Source organism: Trachymyrmex septentrionalis, unplaced genomic scaffold, assembly GCF_001594115.1.
Source record: "Trachymyrmex septentrionalis isolate Tsep2-gDNA-1 unplaced genomic scaffold, Tsep1.0 scaffold14, whole genome shotgun sequence".
Lineage (NCBI taxonomy): Eukaryota > Metazoa > Arthropoda > Insecta > Hymenoptera > Formicidae > Trachymyrmex > Trachymyrmex septentrionalis.
This window is the reverse complement of record NW_017304543.1, coordinates 398020-424808: the sequence shown is the minus strand read 5'-3', so window position 1 is coordinate 424808 and position 26789 is coordinate 398020. Positions and strand designations below refer to the sequence as shown.

Sequence of the window (26789 nt, the reverse complement as noted above, 5' to 3'; positions counted from 1 at the left end):
GTGGCGCGGCGCGACGCGGCGCGACGCGGCGCGGCGCGGCAACGTCGTGGAGCCGGGCGTCTCGTGTGAAATTGCGCAAGCCAGTTCCGCTCCACGGGCTCGAGATCTCGCGCGCGCGGGCCATGGTGCATGCGCGTATCACGTTTTGCTTCGTCGTCGTCGTCGGGGAATGTACAGCGTCGGAGGGGAGGAAAAGGCCGTGGCGCGCCACGCACGATCCAACGACGTGCGATTCATACTGCGATCGGGAGGACTGCCGGGCGCGTCGAAGCTATCGTCAGATTGGTCGGACGACGCACGAGTGGAAGTACGGCTGGTTCGCGATTGGTCGACCCGGGTACGCCGGGCGCGGCTCTCGCAGCCGATGGTGGGGTATATTTGAACAAGAGCCGCCGACTCAAGAGTAGCGGAGTACACTCGCTAACCGGCCTCCATCCACAACACGGCACACAGAGAGAGGAGAGAGAAACTCGTCGGTACGCGAGGCGGAGTGTGTGGTGAGAGGTGGTGAGGCGGCTCAAACAGCAGCCCCGCTCGATCAAATAACCGACCGCGCGCGCGACCGACGAGCGGCCGTCACCGTATAGTGATTGGTGTTGTTTCGCGCACTCGTCCACGTCGTACAACACGCGAGTGAGAGCCTGGGCTCTTTTCCTGTCGTCGGCTTCGCATTCGTCGTGCCCTCCATGGTGTTGGGGTAACAATTACCCCTAACTCTCCCGCGGGGGGGTACTTACTCACTTTCGCGCTCGCGTTCGCTCCCGTCAGCTTCGCGTGCATCGAATGCGCATCTTCCCGTGAATAAACGGACTGTGCATTGTGTTCCGGGAAGAAGAGGCATAAGTGGTGAATAAAGTTCACCAGATGCCACTTTAGTACTCGTCGCTCTCTGCTAACGCAGTATGCGCTTCTAACTCCTTCCAAGATTCTGTAAAGATACGCTCGTAACTTTTCTTCTAGAAGTAGAAAGGAATTAGCGTTTCTACTCTAGGTTGTGACAAAAGAAAAAGTTCCGTCAATACACAGTGCCGTTCAGTGCATTACCCCGCTCTGAGGAAGAACATTTGGTGAAGTTCTTCTTTCTGGTGAAGTTCTTCTTTCTTTCAGTGTGAGGCGAATTCTTCAGGCACTCGTCGCGCATCTCTCTGTGAGAGATCTGTGCGTATAACGATCATCTCTTGTGATTTGTGACTTGCCAGCGATAGAATTAAAGAATTTCTTAATTACAGCGAGCTAAGCGCGCGGACCGAGATACATCAGATTTATCCGGTGGAAAGATTAAGGGAATACCCGACTGCCAGCAGCCGTGGTACCGCGGATTTCATGATTCTCGTTTGACAACGACGACGCGACAGCAGGCCACCCCGGCACCGGTGAGCTCTATGACCATGCTTCAGTCGCAAAAGCTGTACGGCGATGCGGGTGCCATGACCAGCGCCGCAATGTCCAGTATGGGCAGCATGGCGCCCACGTACAGCTCGATAAACTCAATGGGATGCATGCCGATGGGCATGTCGATGGGAGTCGGGCCCAGCTGCAGTCCTCAGGGCGCCGGAGGTTTTAACATGAGTACCATGAGTTCAGCAATGGGAATGGCGTCGATGGGAGGCGGCGGGATGAGCGGTTACAGCGGTGCTTCCATGGGCGCCGGCGGTGCCTGTATGAGTGCCGTCGGATACGGTCCGTTGACTCCCGGCGGAGGTACCGGCGTCAGCCGGGATCCTCTCGCTCTAACAGAACCGGACTCGCCGAATTCGGTTCTACAGCGTGCCCGCACCGACAAGTCCTATCGACGTAGTTACACTCACGCGAAACCACCGTATTCCTACATCAGCCTAATCACCATGGCGATACAGAACGCGCCTCACAAGATGTTGACTCTCTCGGAGATTTATCAATTCATCATGGATCTGTTCCCATTTTACAGACAGAATCAGCAGCGTTGGCAAAACTCTATTAGGCATTCCTTAAGCTTTAACGATTGCTTTGTCAAGGTGCCACGCACGCCGGATAAACCTGGTAAAGGATCATTTTGGACGCTGCACCCTGACAGCGGCAATATGTTTGAGAATGGTTGTTATTTACGACGTCAAAAGAGGTTCAAGGACGAGAAAAAAGAACTGACCAGACAAAGCAACAAACACCAGCAACATCAGCATCAAGCGACAGCTACGGTAGCGGTGGCAGCTGGCGCAACCATCGCCGGCCAGCACAGTCCATCCACTCACGAAGTCGCGCCCGGTTCTAAGAAGACCGGTTCGTCCATCCACCATGGCGGCCCTCAGCCGCAAGACGATAAAGACTTGCACTCGTTGGTGTCTTCGCACCATCACCATCACACGAGTCTGCATCAGCATCACACCGCTCTGAAGAGTGACACGGATATTGGCGGTCTTCTCGGACCCGATCTCAGCGCTGCACACGACGAACTCACCGCAATGGTCAGCCGCGGTATTCATCCGCAGCTATTGTCCGATACCGCGACCCTGCACCACGGCATGACAGGCAGCCTGAAGCAGGAACCGCTTTACGGAACGGCAGCCAATCATCCGTTTAGCATCAACAGGTTATTGCCGCGCGATACGGCGGGCACTTCTCCCGGTGCTCAGGACACCAAGCCGCCCGAGATGAAGATGTACGAGCTGCATCAGAACTACGCTAACTTTGGCTCGCCGCATCATCCGCACGCGCATTCAGCGCACCCCAGCCATCATCATCACAACGGCATGCACGCCGGTACAAACGCCGCCGGGCCAATGCACATGACGAATCATCATCATCAGGATTATTATCAGAGTCCGCTTTATCATCACGCGACAAGCGTAGCCACCACCAGCGCTCCTCCGCCACCCGCTGTCGCCACCGCGGCACCGGGCTTGTGACATCACGCTACCCACCCTTACGCTTTGGCCTGAGTCGCTGCCGCCGCGGCTTACGTCGCGACCGCTGCCGCACCGATACCAACCCCGATGCCGGATCTGCCCGCGATCACGGCGTCCGCGACCAACGCGGCGCCGACGTCGCCTGCGACCTCCTCGACCTTCTCGTCACCGCCACGAGCACAGCCACGTCGACGCTCACGTCGTACCGACAACACTGATGATGACGCCGTCGACGCCGTTGTCTGTTGGCCACCCGATGATGACGATGAGTACGATGACGAGAACGAGGACGATGAAGAGGAGAACATCGTCTACAGACGGTAAACTCGCCGAGAGGTAGGCTTCGGGGTATTTCACTGAGAATTATGGTTCATCGTCACGAGGATCGACTTTATTTTATGTTACATTACTGCGTAACTGTTGGGCGAAATATTCTAGAGATTATTCTTATTAATTATAAGTAATATGTCTTCATTACATGTAAAATATATGTAATATGATAGTGATGATTATTATTATTATTATTACTTTACAATAATATATTCATACACACATTATTCAAGTTGCTTGTCAGAGAATCTAAAAATATTTTCTAAATTATTATTCTCTTTATAAAAAATTTTTGTCATATTTATATCCACACAATTTATTCTTATAAGAAATAGAATACAAAATCAATTTACATAATTATCATAAAGATAGAATTATCTTTTTTACGTTACACAATAACTGATCAATATAAATTACATGAAAATTAATTTTTTTACATAAATATGTAAAAAATATACGCAGTGCGAAAGGAAGTAAATTTTTATATAGTTTGTATTTGTATTTTATAAGTTTATATTTTTATACATTCATATTGTCGTTGACCAAAATTATCCATAAAATTCGTTATATTTATATAGTTTATCATTTATTGCATTTTCTATGAAGCTGCTTCTAGAATATTTAATAATAAAAGAGAATATGGACACGCGAGTTTAAATAAATTTGTAGAATATTATTCACATTCTTAAATATGCCGAAAACTTTAAGGAGGTCACGTATATGATGTGTATTATGTTCAGAAAATAAGAAAGTAGATAGGGAAATAAATATTTACATGTGTACGATCTATTACATTCGCTTAAACTTATTGTCCGTTACTGTGTGTTGTCACTTAAACTGACAATGACTTCGTAAGCATCGTTTCAAGTACAATTGCAAACAACAATCGTGATAGAGGAGATTAAAACCCACTTTAGACATCTTTAATTCGTGAGAGAATACTATTCATAGCGTATAAAATTGTGAATGGAATTTTGTTCTTATTGAAACATTTTACAATTACGAATGTGTTTCGTGGGAAAATATTAACGTGACTCTACGTTTTTTCTATTTCGAATGTTTGGTTATAACTTATCTTAATGTTATCTTTATTTCATAATCCACCCATTGAATTTATCTGCTCTGTATCGGGGATAGGTGTTCGGAGGAAGTATTTGAATGAGCCACTGAATCATCCTGCATTCTATATTCCCGAGTTTATCAAAGCTGAGCAGTTTGATATCATCGTACGAGTCCGCTGTATTGCAAGAGAATTTTTTATGATACGTTTGAGTAACATCGACATACTTTTAGGCAATTAGACGCCGTGCATCTCGTTGATACTCTTTATTTCTTGCACATCATCACATCAAGAGATTACGTAATAATCCGGCACATACTTGAGTATTTATCGTCCATCTTCGAGTTGAACTTGCAATGTTTCGTTTAACGAAATTAATAAAAAGAAAACAAAACTGAAAAGAAACGCAAAAAAGAAGACCAAAAGTATTATTTTATATGCAATCGTATTAAATAAAATTTAATATCGATTCTTCTTGGTTTTATGTCTTCTTGCTTTTTATTTAACAACAATGACTTTATTCAGTCATTTCAACATGACACATCACAATTACGAAATTCAAAATTATTTCGTTTTTCTTCTCATGCTCGCCTTTTTATTACTCATATATAAATAATTTTATTATAATTTTTATAGAATTGTTTATATGCAAAATCAATTTTTCAAACGAAATTATACGTATGTATCTCTGACATAATAGATGCATATATTTTATACATATATATATAAGTATTAAATGAACGACGACGTTTTATATAAAGGAAGCGAGATTTTATATATGGAAAACAATGTGAAACGAAAAAAAAGCAAGCAAAGAAGAAAACAAACTTTGAATTTTTTAATTAATATTATATAATAACTTGCGATATGTTATTATTATATAAAGACTAATATTATCCGAATTAAATACGTTTTCTCTATGTTTGCAAATTATTTATTTTCATATTATTCATATTATTCAGTTATTAGGTAATACAATTCATCTCAGAGAGTGCAGCGTTGACTTCTCGTTATTAGCTATCGTTTACTTCCCTTTACCATGAAAGGCAGAAAGATTTTATACCTCATTGAGTCATGTAATCGCTGGTAATTATTATCAACAATCCCTCAACTACTCGATATTGCCTTAATTGACAATCTTACAAATTTGTTGAACAATACCGACATGACGGCATAATATCGATTTCAAAACGAATTAATGTAACACGTACTGTATCGAAGAATTCGATTTCATCGAAATTACTATTTATGGGGATGTGATGATGTCTCTATTAAATCAATCATTAATTATTAATCATTAGTGATCATCAATCATCAAATCAATTATTTTTTATTAAGAACGATAAGTTCGATTTAGCGTCTCGTGAAAATCTTTAACTTACATGTCGATGTTGGCACTCGTAAATTTTTTTAATTAAGTAAATTTGTCTCATATATTCTTTCTTTCTTCAATTTCGCAACCGAACTATCAAATTACATGAAATACAGTCATAAGAGAATAATAAAGTAATAATGTTGTGTATAAAAAAATAATGATTTCTTTCTTGCAAACTTGATTTAAATGTGGGAAGATTTGAGCTTTTGATATCCCCAACAGTCATACATCTCGTATCCATTGCCTAAGGGTAATAAAAAATCGCAAGCAATTCATTATATACGATGCTTATTACGATTGCATGAGCCTCGCGGCGATGAACCAATCGGTACTTGAAAATCATTGACTAATATTAAAGGCGCACCCCGTTGAAAGGGGCGCGTTGTTGCGGCAAGGGAGCGGCGTAAGCTTCGACAAGCAGTGCCAGCGAAAAAGTGAGAGCGGTGTCGGCAAAACTTGTGATACTATACGTGAAAATAAATATAAATTAATGAATGTACGCAACGCGTGAGAGAGAGAGGGCACGTATAAATATATATATTATATTTAAGCACTCCGCGTGGCCGCGTAATCCACGCATTTTACGCATCCCCAGTGTCCATCCATGGGCACACACGGACACGAGCGTGCATTCACAGGAAGTATACGAAACGCGCGTACTTCGTCAGCTGAACGTCGATAAATAATAGTTAATTCTCGTTTGAGAGCGAAGAAAATGCCCCGTGTTTTTTGTATAATATCTGTAGATAACCAGTATATATCGTAAATACGCATGATGTATAATATTACATGTTAGAGAGAGGTATATATATATATATATATATATATATATATATATATATACATATACATATATATACATATTATTATGTATAGGTACATATAAATGGAATCTTTATCAATACATTATATTAAGCCTACTTCAGGTGATCTTGATACGTGACAAAGTTTGAGACACGAATTCTCTATCATATTTTGCATTTAATGTGCCGTGTATTCCGATATGTATTCCGTATACATATTTTGAGTCTTCAAACATATTTTTTGTATTGCACAGCATAAAAAGTTTTGTCCTGAATTCTGTCACAAGATATAGGTCGCTTAAAGTGCGCTTTAAGTATATACATACAATAGAACATAAGAGAATGAATGAAAGAGATGACGGAAGAACAAAATAGAAAGAAAGAAAGAGAGAAAAAGCGAACTAGGCAAACGTGATATTTCGCATTATGTATTTCGAAAGCATACTTTTATATTGTCGCACACGCATTCGCATTGTGCGGACGATAAAAGGCCGTTCAAGATATTCTACTTTGTCCCTAAGAAGAAATTTATTTAGATTTACAGCTAAAACGATGCGATACATTAATATATTATTTGTAAAATAGCGCGTGTAAAACATTCTCGAAGATATACTGCAATCTAAAGTTGAATAATTCTGTCCAGATTGAGATTGTATTAATTTTTAGCATTCCTCGAATACCTCGAATGCATTATAACCTTAGAATAAATATGATATTATAATATATCCTTAATATAATTTGCGAGTTAGTTATTTTTATTAAAAATAACTGACACGATTATTAGATCAGTCATTATTTCAGTATATCGAGCAATTAAGTCGAGAAATATTCTACACGATAAAGTAATAAACATACGAGATCGTTCGTTTGGTGTCAGACAAATGTTGGTGCAATTTTTGTGACGATAGTTTTATTATGCCAGCATTGTAAAAAACAGCGTAAATCAATTTAACGTTTCCCTAAGATAAAACAATTCAAGTTAAATGCACAATACAAGTGACACAGAATTTGCTCGGTACATTACATATCTTGTGTCATACGCAATTTCTGTAAGTTAACATTTGAGTGCAAAAGGCTAAGTTAAGAGTCGAACGACTTAAGTTGCGTTGTTGAATAGAAAAAAAAATATCCATAATTAACGCTGGAGTACAAGCGAGTGTGTGTGACAAGAATCTCGCGACTCCATGTAAACGACGCATTTTATTGGCCATGTAATTCGATAGGTCATTTGCAGCCCTACTTCAGTCTATGAATATGAAATTTATGAAAGTCGTCATCGCAATATAGCTTTATTAATATCGAAGAAAGTGAAATCTTGTCTGCTTTTGGCGAATCATTGAAAATCAAGTATTACTTTGGAAATTTTAGAATGGCTCGTGATTTCGCTAATTTTTCTCATATGCTCCATTCTTACGTGCTGCAAGTTAACTTTCTTTTACGAATTTTTATTAAATCCGATTGTCGATGTTGAATAAATATATTATTACTTAGTATATGCGCTGCAAAAATAAAAAATAATAACGTGATTTTAAAAGTGAGCAACTACTATGTAAGACGTATCCATAACAAAATGTTAATCTTTCGTTATTTTTGACAGAAACAATGAGATTATGATTAGAAATTTTCTAATAATGCGAATTAGAAAACTTCTAATTAAACTAAAAATTTGTGGATGCTTTCGAAATACGTACCAATCTGTGTACATCTGTAAATAATGAATTGCGCGTCACGGAAGATCGCTAATTATTGTTATCATTATATTATACCATCACCGCCACGATTACATTATATTTATCGTGAATCTATTATAAGTTAATTCTTTACTTTACTTTTTGTTTTCATTTTTTTATTTGATAAATGTCAAAATTTTATCTTTCGATAATACTAAAAAGAAATTATTTTTTTGTTCAAAATTAAAATTTGTTATATCTTCTCTCTCATAATATCGAATTTGTAATTTCGTGAAATTACAGTGAAATACATTAAGTCCTAAATTTGCAAATTTCCTCGCTAATAATTATTTTCATGCATAAGAATTTGGATTCGATCGTAATGAAAAATGACACTTGTACAAGAATATGTACAAGAATATTTCAAGTATATAAAATCTAAAATTTTTGGAAACTGATGCTGCATGAATCTTCTTCACAAAGATATCGAGATTTCAATATGATTTCGCGTATTGAGAATTCGGGAAATTTTTTATGAAATTGTTACGGTCGATTCCAGATTCTCCTGCTGTTGAGAGTCGATCAAAAAAGGAATGAAATAGAGGAAGGAAGTGAATCCTACAAAGACCTCTCAAGGCGGGGTACGCGTGAAATGCAAATCTCGAAATTATGAAATCTCATGTTAAACACATTTTCACTGTCCCTTGGGTCGCTCCATCGTCTTTCTGAGAGTCTTTTATTCATCTATCGCTGCGACATGTATAATATACTGTCCAGGAATCAAAACTTATAATTAATTAATTTCAATAAATTCAGACTTTGGTGATATGTGAGAATGATAATCTCTGTGTTTATTCGCGAGAATTGGCGCGCGATAGATTTCTCGAAAAATGTATTATAAATTATGTCGAATCTTTGATTGTACTTTCGACACTTCGGCGTCGTTCTCAATCGAACCTGCCCATGTCTAATAAATATACGTCGCCCAACTCTCGAGAGATCAAATGACGAAAAAAGAGTGAATGGACGAGTGAAAGAGGTGTGAAAGGAGAAAATTGCACTATTGTTGGGGAGAAAGAGAGAAAAAGATAGATAGATTGTATTTGTGTGTGTGTGTGTGTGTGTGTGTGTGTGTGTGTGTGTGTGTGTGTGTGTGTGCGCGCGCGTGTGTGTGAGAGAGAGAGAGAGAGAGAGAGAGAGAGAGAGAGAGAGAGTGAAAAGAGCGACGGATTGATGAGAAGGCTGTAAATGTTTCAATAAATTTACGTATTTCTACGAAAACTGAACTATTGCTGTCTTTTTCGCAAATTATTCTTCCTCTGACAATTTACAACAATCCTCTTCCACTTCCTTTCATTCTCACGGATTCTGTCATAAAAAACCAGAGGGAGAAAATATACAGAGAAAGAGAGCTGCGCATAATTATATTTTTATCCAACATTGATCTTGCGGTGAAATTAATTAAAATACATTGAATACCGAATGTTCCATATGCAAATGATATGTAAACAGTGCATTAATTGTTACTTTTGTCAAAACAAACGATATTACACTGCAGTTGATGCTGTATATTCAATTCATTAAATTCATTTCTTCAAATGACGAATATCTCGGCATTCCGGTCGGATAATCCGTTGAGCAAATTGTGATCATTATAATATTTATTTGCGATTAGCGAATGGCATCTTCGGCTGTCTTTATCATATTGTATATTCAGTGAAATATAGCATAATTTATGTCACATTAAATTAAAAATTCTTATCATAAGCTGCTCTCTGTGTTACACATAATTTTCAATTGATTATTACATATTTATAATATACGATATTTACACACGATTCTTGCATGCATCATATCTTCAGCATAAATAAAACATACGGCAAATAACAAACTTATAATAAATAGGAGCTTATATTGTATCTCTTTAATATATTAGACTTTTTAATATAATAGACTTGCTACATGGAAATTTTGGAATAAAAAAAATCTTTAAAAATTCTAGCTTATTTTAAATTAAATTACGTTATTAAATATTTAATATAATTACATCTCTAATTTCTGTTGCACTATTTTTTTTACAAGTGTCTACCTCACAATTCATTCAAGATAACCACAGCTACTGCAAAAGGCAACATCGAGGAGCTTTGGACAACGTAGTGTCAACGGTAAACAAACCTTCAGCTAGGTTATCAATAGCGATCGATTGATTTCGGGCATGATAACGCAAATACATGTATGTGGAAGGCTCGAAGAGAATAAGTAGGCAGATTAAAAATGAGATAGGCACGCTGGCACGTATATTGGCGGCATCTTTTCTGGCCAAGCGAATCACAAAAATCACTGTTACGATAACTGCATGAATAACTGTCTTTATTCGATGTTTTAACGAATAATGGATAATCGAGGAAGAAAAATTGTGTCAGATAAATTTTAAAATCAATACTCCTATATTATTATCTATCAAAGAATTAAAAATAATGCGGATACATGAAAAAAAAACGTTTTGCTAAAGTATCTAAAAAGTTAGCTAGGTATACAGATTTAAAAATAATTTTGTTACTCAAAATAATTATGTAGGACGCTCAAATCGGTTGCTAAAATGTCAAAATTTTTATTAGCATTGCTCATTATGTTTGAATGTCCTACATAATTATACATTTTGGATGGTTCAATAACATTATTTTCATATGTTTATTTAGCTAAATTCTTAGATATTTCAACAAAATGATCGTTCTTTTCGTGTATAATTCTCAAAGTGTGATTAATGTAAATTTTGGAAATGAAAGTTTAGAAATGTTTATAATTTGAGTAAATATATATAATTTGCATAGAAAATTTTTATTTCACAGTTGATCGTAAAATAAACTGAAATAGTGCTGTGCGGTTAGTTCGAAAACTTATAGATTAATTCTTCGGTCATCTTTTTCCGCAAGTTGTATCACTCATTCAATACTATTCGAATCCACGCATTTATTAAGCGCCGCAGCGCGTTTCGCTGTCAGTGTAATAATATTTAACTACGATTCCAGAACATTTGCGCGAGAGTACACTCGATTTGTACTCATTGACCTTAAGCTTTTTGTTGGCCAAGTGCGATCGAGTATCTTGTGTAAATTTCCTAATCTGTATATGCTGCAATCCGCTCGTTCAATGCCGATTTACCGCGCGGCTCGACGAGCAGTAATCCGGAGTGAAAGCCGGAAATGCTGATCCGGCATTTGAAAAGATTAATTGATCATCGAGCGATCGAGAAATACGTTTGGAGAGAATTAAAAACTTTGAATTTTATGAAATGGAACACTTTAATCTTTCCTGAGTAATATCCTGATAAAAGCACTTTATTAAGAAAATTGAAACACTGAAATTGGGCCAAATTTCATCTTGTATTGTTTGGTATTATTTTTCAAAACTGGTATTATTTTTCTCTCAATATAAAGAAAATATATGATAATTGTTTTAAATGCGTGAACTTATTTAAGAGAGATAAAATTAAATAAATATGACGTAGGAAAGAGTAAATATATACCTTCTTTCTATGTATTTTCAAATCGATATTGGCAAAATTAGTTATACAAATTTACTTACGCGCGCGTATCTCTTTCATCCTTACGCATGCTGACGATTATAAGACGAAAATATTTATTTTAGAAAAGTTTATATCACATGAATTTATAAAATATGAATAAAATCTTTGTTTTAATTATCTCATTATTTATCTTGATCCAGCGATTGTCGATTTAGTGATTTTTAGAATGTGGCATTCTAATCTGTTAGTTATTGCTTTCTTCAGGTCATAGAATTTCGAGATATCTCCGCTATCTTATCTTCTGCTTCTGCATCACTTTATGAAAATTTCAATTATATATCAATATTATCTTAACTTTATTGATCTGGCCAAGCCCTTAAACTAACACATGTAGTGTGAAACACTGTTGTCTTCTGATATGTAACGAGGTTCAAATCTTTATTAAATTTTCTTTCAAAAAATATTTACATTACTAATAAATCTATAGATACACAAAATAATATTTCAATAAATGTTCTCTAATATTTTTTGATTCTTTCGTTTCTAAAACAAAAATGCATTTAATTAGTAAAAAAAAATTAAAATATGAATATATCACTCCCTCACTTTCTTTTTCCTTCTAAATATAAAATGTGTAGAATCAAAGTATATAGAAATTCGAAATTCTACGCATTTATGTAAATTGGAGTGTCCCACTCGATTCCGATTTAAGGGGCAAAATACTGCTTTGGAAGATCGTCACTTATGCATTTCATGGTCGCGGCAAGCACATAAGTACGTATGTACATGCTAATATCGTCCGAATACAGCTGCAGGAACGCACGTAATACGTGCGTCGCGTTAGCGAGCGAGCGTTAGGATTATCGTGGGCGATAAGGTGACGCTGCGGCGATCGTGCCCACCTATATCTCCGTGGCGTGTCCTAAGCGCTATCGCGTTCGCGTATGAGCACCGTAAACGAGTCTTAGTTAACGGGTGGCTATGCGGAGGTGCAATCTCCCGTGGATTATTCGACATGATACACGGGCAGATATACACGGAGAGGCACTACAAACCTGTGTATCCGGCCAATATTTGACTAAATCATGAACAATGTTTGTACACACGCGCACTCGCGCGCACATGCGCTGGAGAACGCAGCGGGAGCGCGCGCGCACGGCGCATAACGAAAATGCACGGTACGTCGCGTTAGTATAGCGACGCGTTGATTCGCAGCCTCGGGGATTATCGGCGACCATGTTATGCGCCAGAATATTGACGGCGAAGGTGTCCATTAGAAGCGGCACTTCGAGAGAAGCAAATGTACCGAGAGACATTGCGCTACAAAATAATGTTGATGACTTCCGAAATTTTAAAGATGCGAAAAAGAAGAGAATGTTACGTCGGAATGTAATGCTCTTGCAACAATAAAAAATATTTTTTTGTTTTTTTGTTTTTCTTTTTTTCAGATCAATTCTACCAAGATGTACATAAAACTCTGGGTACACAAAACCAATTTTGTCGATGATGATAAGTTTATTTGTAATTTTTACATTAGTTTCGTTTTAGAATAGTTATTACCCGCATGGGCTAATATATTTAAGTTAAAAGTAGATTTATTGTGATTCGATTGTAATTTTTTATATTTAATCAAAAAATAATTGAAATTATATATGTCACAAGTTTATTTCTTTTTAGAATTGAATCGAGATCACGACAAGTTTAAATTCAAATGTTTATATTGAATTTCAAGCAAACTGACAAGCAAAGCACTTTGCTTTGGATGTGATAAAAATTTGCGAAAGACAATTTTTAAAGACAGTTACTGTTATCTATAAATACATCGTCTGATGCACCATCTGATGAACGGAAACATATTTGCGTAAACATATCGCGTATAAATGTATTTTGGATAGCTAATGTAGCAAAGTATTATGCGAACACTCCGTTTGTATTATGTTTCAAGTCCCGGAGACTTAAAGTAAAATGCAACGTAACCATTAGAGACTCTTAAAGCGGGAATTGAACATATCTATATATCCCGGAAGGAACGGATATATCTTCTTTGAGCTATCAAGGAGAAGCTCTTTGAAAATATTGACCTCGACTCGTTTTGATCTTCCATCAGTAAATTGAATATAGTTATATAGGAAGAAGCCGATTCCATAAAACGTAAAAATATTACGCGGACTCTTCTTTTCTACTTTCTCGCAGCACTGTGAACTACACTGGAACTATTCTTAAAAGCAAAGCTTTAGAACAGCGCTAACGAACAGTACGAGTTTAATTCTCAGGCAATTTCACAACTGACGCTTAACAATAAAACGTTTAACGAACTCTTAGTTTAACGTTTAACTTATCGACCTTAACATGGGAAAAATTTGAACGTTTATCTTAATTTAATAAATTAAAATTGTTTTATCAACAACTTTTTTGGAAAATCTTATTTCTATTATTCTCGATATTTTTTTTTTTTACTGGTGAATGAAACTGGTGGCTTCATAGGCCCAAATGATACGAGAGGCTTAATGAACGGAAGGGTTAATTTCACTGCGCACAGGATTGCATCGGCCGTGAGTGCATGTATGGCGAGCGGCGCGCCATACGTTCGATATATTCTCGTGCTGAAAACCAGGGTGAGCATGAAGGGGTGTAGAAAAAGAGATGGGAGAGAGAGAGTGAGCAAGCGAATGAGAGAGAGAGAGAGAGAGAGAGAGAGAGAGAGAGAGTGCGCCCGCGCGCGCGTGCGCGTGTGTGTGAGTACAACACAGAGAGGGAGAGTGCAGGGAACTGTAGGGAAAGGTAGCTGGATGGAAGAAGAGGATGCAAGAGTTGACTGAAAGCGACTGGGAGCGAGTCTGGAGGGGCGAGGAGGAGGAGGATACTCTGACGGGCACTATCGACAAGGAGGAAAATCATCCGATCATGTGCGCGCGTGTATTGCACGTACGCGCATTCGATCGTCATCTCTTGGTGTTTTATACCGAGTGATATACAGTCGACGTATGCCGCGAGATGCGCGAATGAAATATTAGCGAAAGGAAACATTGGGAATTTAAAAGTAAAATTTCATTACGCTTATGCGTGAAAAGTTTAAGTAAATAAATGAACTTGCTCGATTCGCGTTACTGTATTTAAAAAAATACATTTTTCCAGGATAACGTATCTCTCTGTTTGTCATTTTTGTTACTTGTTACGGCATTGCAGTTGGAAGCTTAACACATAACAGACGGCGAGTGCTAAAAATGTGAACTTCGGGAATAGCTTTTCCAGATAAAGTTTACGTACTCGTAATAATACGTTAAATATATTGTTAAATATACATAATATTTACAAATTATAAATAATTCTAAAAATGTAACACAGTCATACTTTTTTATGATACTTTTGGAAATTATTTTGAGCGAAAAGAGTAATTTTAAAAATATGCTGCTTTTTCATTAAATTATTAATTTTAATTAATTGTTGTGCTGACCATTTATAAAACAATTCTCTCAACGAACAGTGGAAACATGTTTACGATTATTTTCGGATCTCGAATTTTTTTACGTTTGAGTTTCGAGTCGAGTGTCGTGAGTAAAGTTTTTACATGAACTTCCCAGCAGCCTTCGTTTGGCTTTCCTTCGCGAATCCGTAATCCTACACGCGATCAGAGGATTTATTCTTGCGCCATGATTAATTCGCCGTCGCAATAATTCCAGTATGAATTCCGGCGAAAGACAAAGTCTGACCGTCGTTTGCACTTTCGGCACGTGATCGCCGAGCTACGGTACGGACGACGAGGAATCGTTGCGGCTTAAGGACGGGATCCGGTTTACTTAGGTGCGCCGGCGAGAAATTGAAATTTTCGTAAACGGATTAGGGGAGCGGTCACACGACAAACTCCTTGTTAATTAGAATATAATCCTGGTCTTAATGGGACACCTGCTACGTAATAAAATCAGGTGCAGCGCACGTCGATCGTTAAGTTACATGTGTGTCGTGGCGATTGTACGTGTCCACATTGGACGAACGATTTTACATTAATAGACATGAACAATCATTTCCATAAATAACAGTGACGTCGTTATATAACGCGTGCCATGCTAACAAATATGTTGCGGGTAAATTTATATAATTATGACCTCTACATCGTAAATAGATGCGAATTAAACTTGATTGCAAAAATAATTTATGTACATATTTATAATGTAAATTAAATCTTTTTGTAATACGTATTGCTGAGGAATATCTATGTATGCGTTGATTTTTTTAAAACTATCTTAGATATCGTTTTACATTTACTAACGTGTGTTTTGAAACGAAACAGTAACGGCGACAAGTATCGAGAAAAAACATTTCGCAAACATTGAATGGTTAAATCGATTAAAGTTACGGTCAACCAATTCAATTCCACTCTCTATACTCATACTATTGATACGACGATTAAAGTGCATACATTATTAGCGAATTTTATAGGACATACCAAGGAAATAAAACGTGAAGCGTTTTTGTGCTGGAATGGTTGCTTGAATAAAACTTTATTTGAATAACGCTCCGCTCTGGTTTTAACTCAACCATTTTGTCCTTAATTTCGATCAGCTTGTCCGTTATCTGGCCCCTCGCCCAACCTTCCACTTTTCTTTCTCGTCGTTTTACCCTCCCTTTCCTATCACAGAAGGGCAGACCTTATTGCCAGGGGCGTACTCGAATCGACGAAATCTGATCGTTGACGTTACGCGATGTCCTATCGGATTTTTTCCGGAAATCGAGCGAAACGTTAATAGCCATTCTTATCTATATTCCCATTTAAATATAGAAATTTATAAAAATACGGAGGAAATGATTAAACGAGTAAATGTTTGAGAAATAATTCAGTCAATGAATGAAAATTAAAAATTTATTAATATTATTATGATATTAAATATATATATCATTTGTATTTGTACAATGAATAGTGCACCGTCTTAGTGAAAAAATAAAAATAAGCGATGATACGGTCTTATTTGTTTTTACTAACAATATAAGTTCTTTTTAAAAACACAATTCTTTCGCTTTTCTTCTCTTTCGATTGTTTATATATTATTAATATAACGGGTGATATTTGATATCAGTGAATACTAATTATTTAATAATATAAGCTTTAAAATAGATAACTTAAAAACATTTTACAAACGTAACTAAAACTAAACAGAAAACTTTCAATAAATAATTATGTGTTTTCGATTATTTAATCTGTCTTCAGTCTTCACCATACGGTACTTTTTTTTCCACTAAAGTTGATTCGCTTTCTTTCTATTTTACGAGACAGGGGAAGGAACTTATTACCGTTGGTAATAATCGGAACGACAATATTTGGTTATTGCGACGATGGAGTCGTTTCGCTGAGGGTATCAGCTTCGAATTGTGTTAACATTCGAGAAAGAAACACTATGTATATAGGAAGCCATTTGCCCTCACATTATGTAATTCCCACTCGAATCTTTTTAAACAGATGCTCATTTGATAATTAATTTAAGACGACGGTTTGTTTTAATAAGATTTAATATAAATAGAGATAAATATCAGCACAAAGATTCATATTTTCCAATTTTTTCAGATTAATTCAAAAGTGATTACATACATAATTTTTACTGATTATTAATACTTTTAGAAATTGCATTTAAAGAAAATTAGTTAACTATATCTTCATAAAATTGTATAAGGAATAATTAGTAATGAAAGCAGTTAATATTTCTAAGTGTTAGCATCGACTTATTACTTTATTCTTTCTATCAAAATTTATTTCTAATTATTAGTTAATAGCATAACATTATTATAGTGGTAGCTTATCTATTTTAACGTTTTATTTCGTATTATTTTCAGAGTATAGTTTTCACCATATTTAATTCTTAAAAAAATGGGTATTATAAGTGATATAAGAATGTTACTAGAAAATTTCAAATTTTAAAAAATTAAAAGTACGTACGTCTGTTACTGCTATACTACGTGCATATGTTATTGCTGTATTTATTTTTTGTAAAAGGAGAATATTTTATAACTAAAAGCGGATATATTCAATAAAACGAGGAATTAAATATTAAGCAAGCTGAAATCAAGTACTAAAAGGAGTAAAATCTTTTTTTATTCCTTCTCTCATTTTAACTTGAATGGAAGTAGATTTAAATAAAAAAATACAAACAAAATATGTCCCCATAATTATATCGTAATAAATAGTTACAGAATTATTATAATAAATGTTAATACTTTTAAATAGTGATTATGATCTCAAGACGATAATGCTACGTCTGTTTCTTAACAGAAATAAACGTGTCGAGTTAATTTTCTCGGTCGCGACCCGGCCTTCATGACGCCTTTTCTATCGTCGTCGTCGTCGTCGTCGTCGCCGTCGTCGTCGTCGTCGCCGATCACGTCATCGACTATCTGGCCGGCTCCTCTTCTTTCGTCAGTGCTTTTTCGTCGTTTTCCTCCTTTTCTTCGTCGTCGCGTCGGCGGGAAGCCTCGTTGTCGACGAGCACGCCACGTAACGTTGCCATCGCTACAGCGGGGTATCAGCTTGCCTTCTGGTTGGCTGAGAGCGAAGGCTGCCCTCCTGAGAGCGGTGCGGAGTGTGCAGGGTATCCTGGGCCGAGGTATTGACGCGCCGCGGTTCAACCGAGAGTAAGAGAGAGGGAGAGGTAGAGACGGAGAGAGAGAGGGAGAGAGAGAGAGAGAGCGAGAGAGAGAGAGAGAGAGAGAGAGAGAGCGAGAGAGAGAGAGAGAGAGAGAGAGAGAGCGAGAGAGAGAGAGAGAGAGAGAGAGAGAGCGAGAGAGAGAGAGAGAGAGAGAGAGAGAGCGAGAGAGAGAGAGAGAGAGAGAGAGAGAGATGAAGAAAGAGAGAAGAGTGAGAGCCAGAGAATAACGTTGGCAGAGAGGCAAGGAGGGCGGATGGTAGAAAAGGGAGGGAGGCAAAGAGAGAGGGAGAGGCACACTGGAGAACCCAGCACGCAAGCCCGTTCAATATGGCCGACGCACATCGCACCCACACGCTTCCTCTCGCTCGCTGATAACTGCACTATCTCGCTCCACTCCCTCGTCCTCTCTTCTCTCCCCCTTACGGCCCACTGCGTTCTCTTCTCTCCATGAGTTTCCCCCAACGTTTCGCGATCTCTCTTTCTCATCTTCCCTCCTCGTCCAACTCGTTGATTCTTTCTCCCAATCATCTCTCTCTCGCTTCCAGGTGGCCTCCTGCTGCTATCCTGCTTCTTGTACCTTACTTCCGCTCGTATATCCTGTAGCATCCTTCGTCCGTACCTTTCTCTCTCTCTCATTCTCTTTATCTTTTTCTCGCACACTACTCCACACTTTTGCATCCGTAATCCTCGTACATTTTCTCTCTGTCACGCATTCGTATTTGTAAATTTTCGTGCTCTTCTTCATCTCCCTTGCTCTTGACAGTTTCCAGTGCTTCCATCATAGATTCTCGCAGATGCACTTTGTCCCGATTCCTCTTCTCTTCTTCGATCCTTTCTTTCTCTTATTCACGCTTCTTCGCACACACGTAGAGATAAGGCATTATACTACCTTCATCGAGGACTTCGTTTCGGTTCGCATTTATTCTTGCGTTTACACGGCGTTCTCGTTCGTCTCATTACACGAGGACATGGTATATCGAAATGTAAAAAAAATATTGCGTGCGCGACGGTATTAATCAGACGAAAATGAAAAACAAAAACAGCTTGCAACGCTGATTGAGCGATCTACTCATTTTCAATCATGGAAAATGATAAAAAATGGGGTATTTTATATCAATTATAGGTATATTTTAAACTAAAAATATGTAAAGTTGTGTACATTATATTTAGAAAAAACGTAAAGAAAAGGATCACTTGTTTAAAAAATTTTCCACAATTCGATGGTATAAGAATTATTTATGAATTTATAAATGTCTTATCAAATTCTTTAGACAGTAGAATTTCAATTATCTGGAAAAGTACGAAACTGATACAATAACATGAATAATCGAGTAGATGGATAATAGAATATGTATATTAAAGACATTAAAGACATATGATAGAGTGATCCAATTTCTTTATTTTATTATACATAACAGAATCTAATAAAATTTAATTAGATTTTAACTATTATTCATTTTTTGTCGGATGAATTTGATCTCTTATAGATCAAGATTGAATGATATATCAGTATCACACCATTACAACATTGAGTTAAATGACGGTTAACAGAAACTAAAAGTGAGTAAGATGACGATTAATCGAAATTTTATTATATTTGAGATTCCGTTATTTTGATGATCCAACAAAATTATTTTCAAATCTATGTATTCAGCTAAATTTTATATATATTTTTAGTAAAATCATTCTTTTCAGCGCACCCAGTGTCTAATCGAAATTATCAAACGCGAAACATTAAAGAGCGAGTTCTAAATTTGCATTCCAATATTACGCGCGATCACGCCATATTTCCAAAATAAATTCGACACACGTAGATCCTAATTTAGATGGGACGCGGATTTATTGCGAGCAACTGGGCGCCCACGAATCGCCGCTGTCGCGCGCTAAAGCGCTTAAAAATCCTGTCGGCCCGATAACACGCGGCTAAATCTCAATATCCCCGATCCCGTCATTAATGCCGTTTTAATGGCGTCGCGTTTTCAATTTCACGCACGGTCGACGTATCACCACCACGCCTGCATTCCCGCGCTTTTCCGCACGATTCCGATTGTTATTCGGTCGTCGGTTAATTTCGCGAGGCAAACCTCATCCGTTTTCACCCGGTGCCGAACAGAAAAACAAGTCGTTAATGCTACTTCCGTTGTTAATGAATACGTTCGTATTTTAATATGCATTTTTCCTTTATAGGCACCGATAGTTACACATGTATTATTTATATAATAAATTTCATAAAGATAGAGAAAAAAAGAGAAATAGATATTTGATATTTTAATGCTGGCCATTAAGATTTATAATTTTATGCATTTTTGTAAGATACTTAAGTAGTTTTACGTACATAAATCTACTTATAATTGTATAAAATTCTGACGAATTAATAAACATGTTAAACTGCAATTTTTAATTTGTTCATTACGTGGGTTATCACTATATTTAGACAAAAAAATTACTTACAATTTTTTTGTAACTTCGACGTCAACGATGACTTTATCATTAACGATATTTTTTATCTAAATGAAAAATTAGGCATGGTTTTTGGATCTTGTTAATATATGTGCTGTTCTATTCAATATATGTTTTTTTCACAATTCGGTCTAATTTGAAGATTCATATATTTGCAATAAATTATTAAAATAATTTTGAGATCAATCTGAAATATCACCATGAACCCTACGCGGCTTTCAACGAGCTTGTAGTTGGGGAATCGGTTTTGATCCTATTAGGGAAATAATAGCGTATAATTAAGGCCGGTGCACCACTGTACTGTGCAGGTTTTATCGTTAGGGTCCGTAGACATCAACACTTGGGGGGGCTTCATCGCGCGAGAATGCAACATGTGCGGTTACTTTTGATCCGTCACACCTGATTTCACCCTCCCGCTGATTTTTACGCCTAACGAATTGAAGTCTGTTTAACCTGCGTTTAATCGGGAGGGCCCGAAAAGCGCCAGCTTAAAAATAATCTCATCGCTGTGAACGTTTATGCACCATATGTGCATTAGCGATGATCGGCAAGTGCATTACGGTGGCGGCTTCAAGCGAAAATCACATCATGCTTTATCACGAGTCCTGATAAGAATTTACCCCATGATATGGAATTTTTTAAATGTAAAATTAAGGAACAAAATATCAAAACATTTTTGGATTCATTTCTATTCTCTTCGATTTTTACATTTTGATTGTATTTATAATAGCAATTTTATTTATGAATCATATCTAAGTTGTACCCTTAACTATCACAATCAAATTATTATCTATAAATGCCTTTGAATCAGGAAAGAGATTAAGTATTGAAAAGATCGAAGATTTGAATCTTTTTTCGATAATTGTAGATTCGATTTACTAGAAGGCAAAGCAAACATTTTTACTATTTGTTAAGATTCTTTTTCGAAAAAGTAAAGAAAAAATTAATATCTTCATAGCAATTTGCAAAATTTATTTGATTTAAATGTAACTTATATAAAAAGGGATAACGATTTAAATATTTGAGCAAGTACCAATAATATTTTGTGATCTACCGTTTGATTTTATCAGAGCATTGCGTTAGCAGAGTCATCCTCATTCCGCATTCCGCGCAGTCTTGCCGATCAATCCGATATCCCTTATTGTGATTTTCTAGAGCGAGTATCCGTGCGCATGACGACCATGGTCATCCCCATGGCTGGTCATTGTCCAGCAAATCCACCGGCCGTACAGACCGGCACGTCGTCGAAGGCTGCGGTTAAACTAGACGCGCATTAGTACAGCTAAATAATCGCGCGCACTTGTGCTATTGGCTCTATGTCTGTGGATTAGATGTGGATTATGCTTTGAGTATTCCGTACCACGAAACATCGACGATCGGGAACCGTCATTTTCAGAGAATGATGCATCGGGTTACGCATCGTTGGTCTTTTCGTAAGCGTGTATCGCGGAAGATTTCTGTGAAAATTGTAGAATTTCATGTTTAACGGAACGCTTGATAACTCTGTGCTATGAGCGAAAAACTGACGATTTGTAATGATTAATATGCCCGTTCGCCATCGATCTCATGCGGCTGATAGCTCGTGAATTTAAAATTAATTTAAAATCCAGAACGCGATTATTTCGCGATTTGTAAATTAATTCTACAGGATTTGACTCTCGACGCCAGTAAATAATCATTTCAATGTATACGCCGTTGATTTCAAACGAGAGACGTGCTTAAACCATAAAAATTGAAAGTAGAATAATCAAGTAACGACATTGTGTGAGCAGTCATTGCATTTAAAAAATTAAGTTTATAATTGTATATATATGTCAATTATATATACCAATAGTTTTGCAGAAGTATTAAAAAATTTAGTTAGATACAGATCTAAAAATAATTTTGTTGAACTATCAAAATAGTTATGGCAGAACGTTCAAATTGATTGCTAGAACATCAAAAACTTTTTGCAGTATTAACATGTAATTTGTTGGACAAAATGGTTTCGAAATATTTATAAGATAATTATTTCAATGTTTCGTATAGATTACAACATTAAATCTGATGGTGATTTTTTTTTGGACATGAAGGAATTGATATTTTGAAATTGCTGAAGATGGTTCCAAAGTAAACCGAAACGTACTAATTTCTATTTTTTGGAATAAAGATTCTATTTTTGGAATAAAGATTGTGTATTAACTACCACGCTGACTTTCATTCGCTCTGATTTTTGGATTTTTTATTATAGTATTGCTATATTGTAACATGCTTATAAGTTTCCTACATAATTATTTTGATAGTTTAATAAAATTATTTTCAGATCTATTTCTATCTAAATTTTTAGATACTTCAGCAAAATCTTTCTTTCCGTGTAAAAAAAATGTACATGGACTTCTTTTTTGACTAATTATAAGAGATAAAACGAAAACCTGAGTTTTAATTTTTGCTATTCTTTTCATTTATATTAAATATAAATATAAGTCTAATTCTTCTTTTTATATATTTTTTCTTATTATTTTAAAATAATTAGATTTTTTTTTGTATCTCGTCTTTACTTTTCTTCAAATATTTATTGCATTCTCTCTAAAACTTTTAGAAAGAATCTCACTCTGAAGAGTGAAATCTCAGTCTTAAAGATTGAAGATTGAGCCACTCTTTCAAGATTGATTCAATTTTCATTCTTAGTAAAATCCCACAAAGAATTTAGAGAATTATTTTTTACAAAATTATATACGTATGAATGTAAATGTAAATCCGTGGATTTGTTAAACCTAAATTACTGTGCGAATCTGCCATTTCTGCGGAACTTTACGAGCGAAGAAATAAATATTACTACGATATTTTAACCGTATTAAAAAAACTCAAAACTTATATTATATGTAACCGTATAAAAGATAATTTTAATATTTCGCTGAACTGATTTCGTTGATGACGTTTTGGTATATTCTTGCGAGAAAAGGAGAGAGGCAGAGGAGATATATATACAGTTTCCCTGAAACGCTGTGCGTATGTCGCAACATGGACAGCTACTCTGGAAAATTAATATGTCAAGCTCGCTCGTCCAGCCGGACGGACACCACCGGCACGAAACTCGAAGAAGAGCCATGCTGAACGAGGAAGCGACGTGGATCGTAACCACATCGTGTATTTACCAATGGGGAGGCCCGTGAGTTGGGGGGTGGACACCGTATAATTAATCACTGCTCATCCATCACGCGCTTCTGACGCACTCCCCGGTCATTCCTTAGATAATAGATTCCGGTTGTGCAGGATAAGCGCCTTCTCGAGCACGCGGCAGAATTTATATATATTATCGGGCTTTAAAAAACGTCAAAATTATCTGCCAAGAGCAAGATTACGCGAAGAATAACGATTTGATGACCGGTGCAAAAACGCGATAAAGCAGCACACAAAATAATTACGGCGAGATCTCTTCTCTGAACTGACAACTTCTCTATTCATGAAATATTATCGAGAAGAACAACGTTTCCACTTTCTTTAAAAAAAGTATATAACATTAAGAATTTATATTTTAATTATATTATACGTATAATATAAATATTTTACAGTTTCAGATTTTTCTTTATCGATATATAATTATTTATAAAATTAAATATTTTCTTAATAATATTATCATCGATGATATGATATATATCTGGCCAATATATTTTCTATAAAATTTACAAATCACTGTAAAACCATGCTGGTTATATGTAGGTTTAAAATGAGCTTTGAGCTCATCGGTCATTGACATTTCCATTAAATTAATTTTATTAAAAATGAAACCGATATTTCGACGATTATATAATCGAGAAATTTTAGTCTCGCGTACGAAAGATACATAAATATAGAGAGGAGATCCGAAAGAAAGAAATTAAAAGGTTTAACGCTATTGGATTCGAATCCGCCGCACGAACGACGTCGATCGATGACAATTAATTCAAAAGTCGTACTTACTAATTATCGCACGCGGGCACAATGTGTGATTCATTTCGTCAAATTTGCGGCCGATACGTCAAATCTGAATAAAGCAACTGGAATTTACTTGCGCTCGATAATTTGTGTGCACGGAGTAAATACCGACTCTACATTTTGGTCGGTTAAAATAATCGCGTTGCGAAATGCACGATGATTACTTTGAGGCATAACGCGATCGCCGATTTCAAATTCATCGACATCGACGAAATCAGCGTCGCTCGCTCACGCTCATTAAAAATATTCACTGTTTACGTTTAATAACAATTATTTCCATATTTCCGTTTCCGGCTTTTAATCCGACGCCGATACGATAATTATTCCTATTTACCGAAAGGCTAGATGATCGAACGAACCGCGACGCTCTCGCGGAATTTGCATTCTTCATTATACACCATTGTATTTGTATGGCAAACAGAAAATATTTCTGCATTAATTACATAGCACTTACATAACTAGGTAAGATATAAATTCTTATGTTTCTAAAATGGTGATCAAAAAATTAAAATTTCAGCTGTTTCTCATATCGATATTTGAATATAATTTAGTAACAAAAAAATTAGTTTAGTACTTAGCTTGTTTAATCAATTTAGTAATAAAAAGAATGTTAATTTTCTTTCAATATAAATTATTTTTCAACTTGGAGACTATTTGTCAATTGTATATATATAAAATCGTTTTATATAAAAACAAAGAAGAGACATGTCATAAGAATATATAATTTTATTTTTATAATTTTATTTATTATATCTTGAAAATAGAAATGTTTTGAAAAATTTCATCGACGAAATTTCTTCGCAATTTCACATTCGACATTTACGTACATGTAAATATCGCGAAATTCGAACCCGTTCGTACACAAAATAGCATATACAATATATATGCGGCACATGTCCTGCGATTCATCGATTCACCAATACCTAAAGGGACTATACATCCTTCCTGCCCAGGAAACAAACAGCGAGATCATCGCTCGTGTGGAAAACCGCCTGCGTACAACCCGACAAACGGCGACCGGTTGGTAGATTCAATCGGCGCGTTCGCTCAGTTAAATGCTGCTATATTCCTACTAATTCTACGGACAATCCTCACCGATCCCTTCTGCCATGTACCTTTCATTCTTTTATTTTCCTTTGCACCCCATCATGTGCAATTCGGCAACGTCTGTTATGCGACAATTTAAATGCATTTCGATTACCCGGAAGTTCTCATAATGTCGCATCAATATTTCGTGAATTGGAAGATAGCTTTTACTTTTATAAGATTTATTATGATTTATAATTGATAAATGTCCAATATTAATATCATAATTTTCAATTAATATTGTATTTAGATCTAAAATTATTATTTCAGGAAAACTTGAGAGAGAGATTATCAATTTATATTATTCATTAAGAAAAAAAAGAAAATAATAAGAAGAAAGAAATATTTTGACATATGCCAAATCTTATATTATAATCATAAAAAACGCATTTAAATATTTAATATATAAACAATAAGATTTTTATATATTGCCCTAATTGGAATTAAAAATTTGAAGTTTTTTTAAATTAATCTATTAATTTTTAATAATAATCATTTCATATCCAGAAAAAACAAAAGAGAAAAAGAAAGAGAGAGAAAGAGGGGAATTAATATTAATTTCCTGCTACTATTTTAAATAATTTTTCATAATTATATAAGAATTTTTTAAAAATTGCACTCAAAATCTCCGTGTTTTTGAAATTGTCAATATATTTAAATTAATCACTTGAATTAAATTGATATTACTATTAAATACATGTCATTTTATTATTTAATACAATAATTTTTAGAAACTCTAAGTTTGTCGAACATGTGGGGATAGCTTCAAAGGTGCAGCCTTACAGTTCATGGGGGCCTGATGGGGTGTTTTATACGCTCGTGTGTCGGGGATCATTCTATGCCAATCCTGTCAGTGTTAAACGGTATGATCTTAAGCCTGAATACTCTGAATCGGCCATGGGGGTGTTTCACGACGTGACAAACAGCTATATTAGCCTCTATTGTCCCGCGGCACTTTTCACAGTTCAACGTATTTCGTACCAGAAACAACTGCTACGACTATAACACGTA

At 36.3% G+C, this 26789-nt stretch overlaps 1 protein-coding gene and 1 long non-coding RNA gene across 2 annotated transcripts in view; one reads left to right on the top strand and one right to left on the bottom strand.

The window, feature by feature from the left end:
- Window positions 1-26789, bottom strand: part of LOC108745540 — a 75180-nt gene that overhangs the window by 23551 nt on the left and 24840 nt on the right. The window lies entirely within an intron of this gene.
- On the top strand, window positions 710-2899 carry LOC108745538 (silk gland factor 1-like). The gene has a single exon (XM_018481730.1). The coding sequence runs from the start codon at window positions 1383-1385 to the stop codon at window positions 2880-2882; it is 1500 nt and encodes a 499-aa protein (XP_018337232.1). The 5' UTR covers window positions 710-1382; the 3' UTR covers window positions 2883-2899.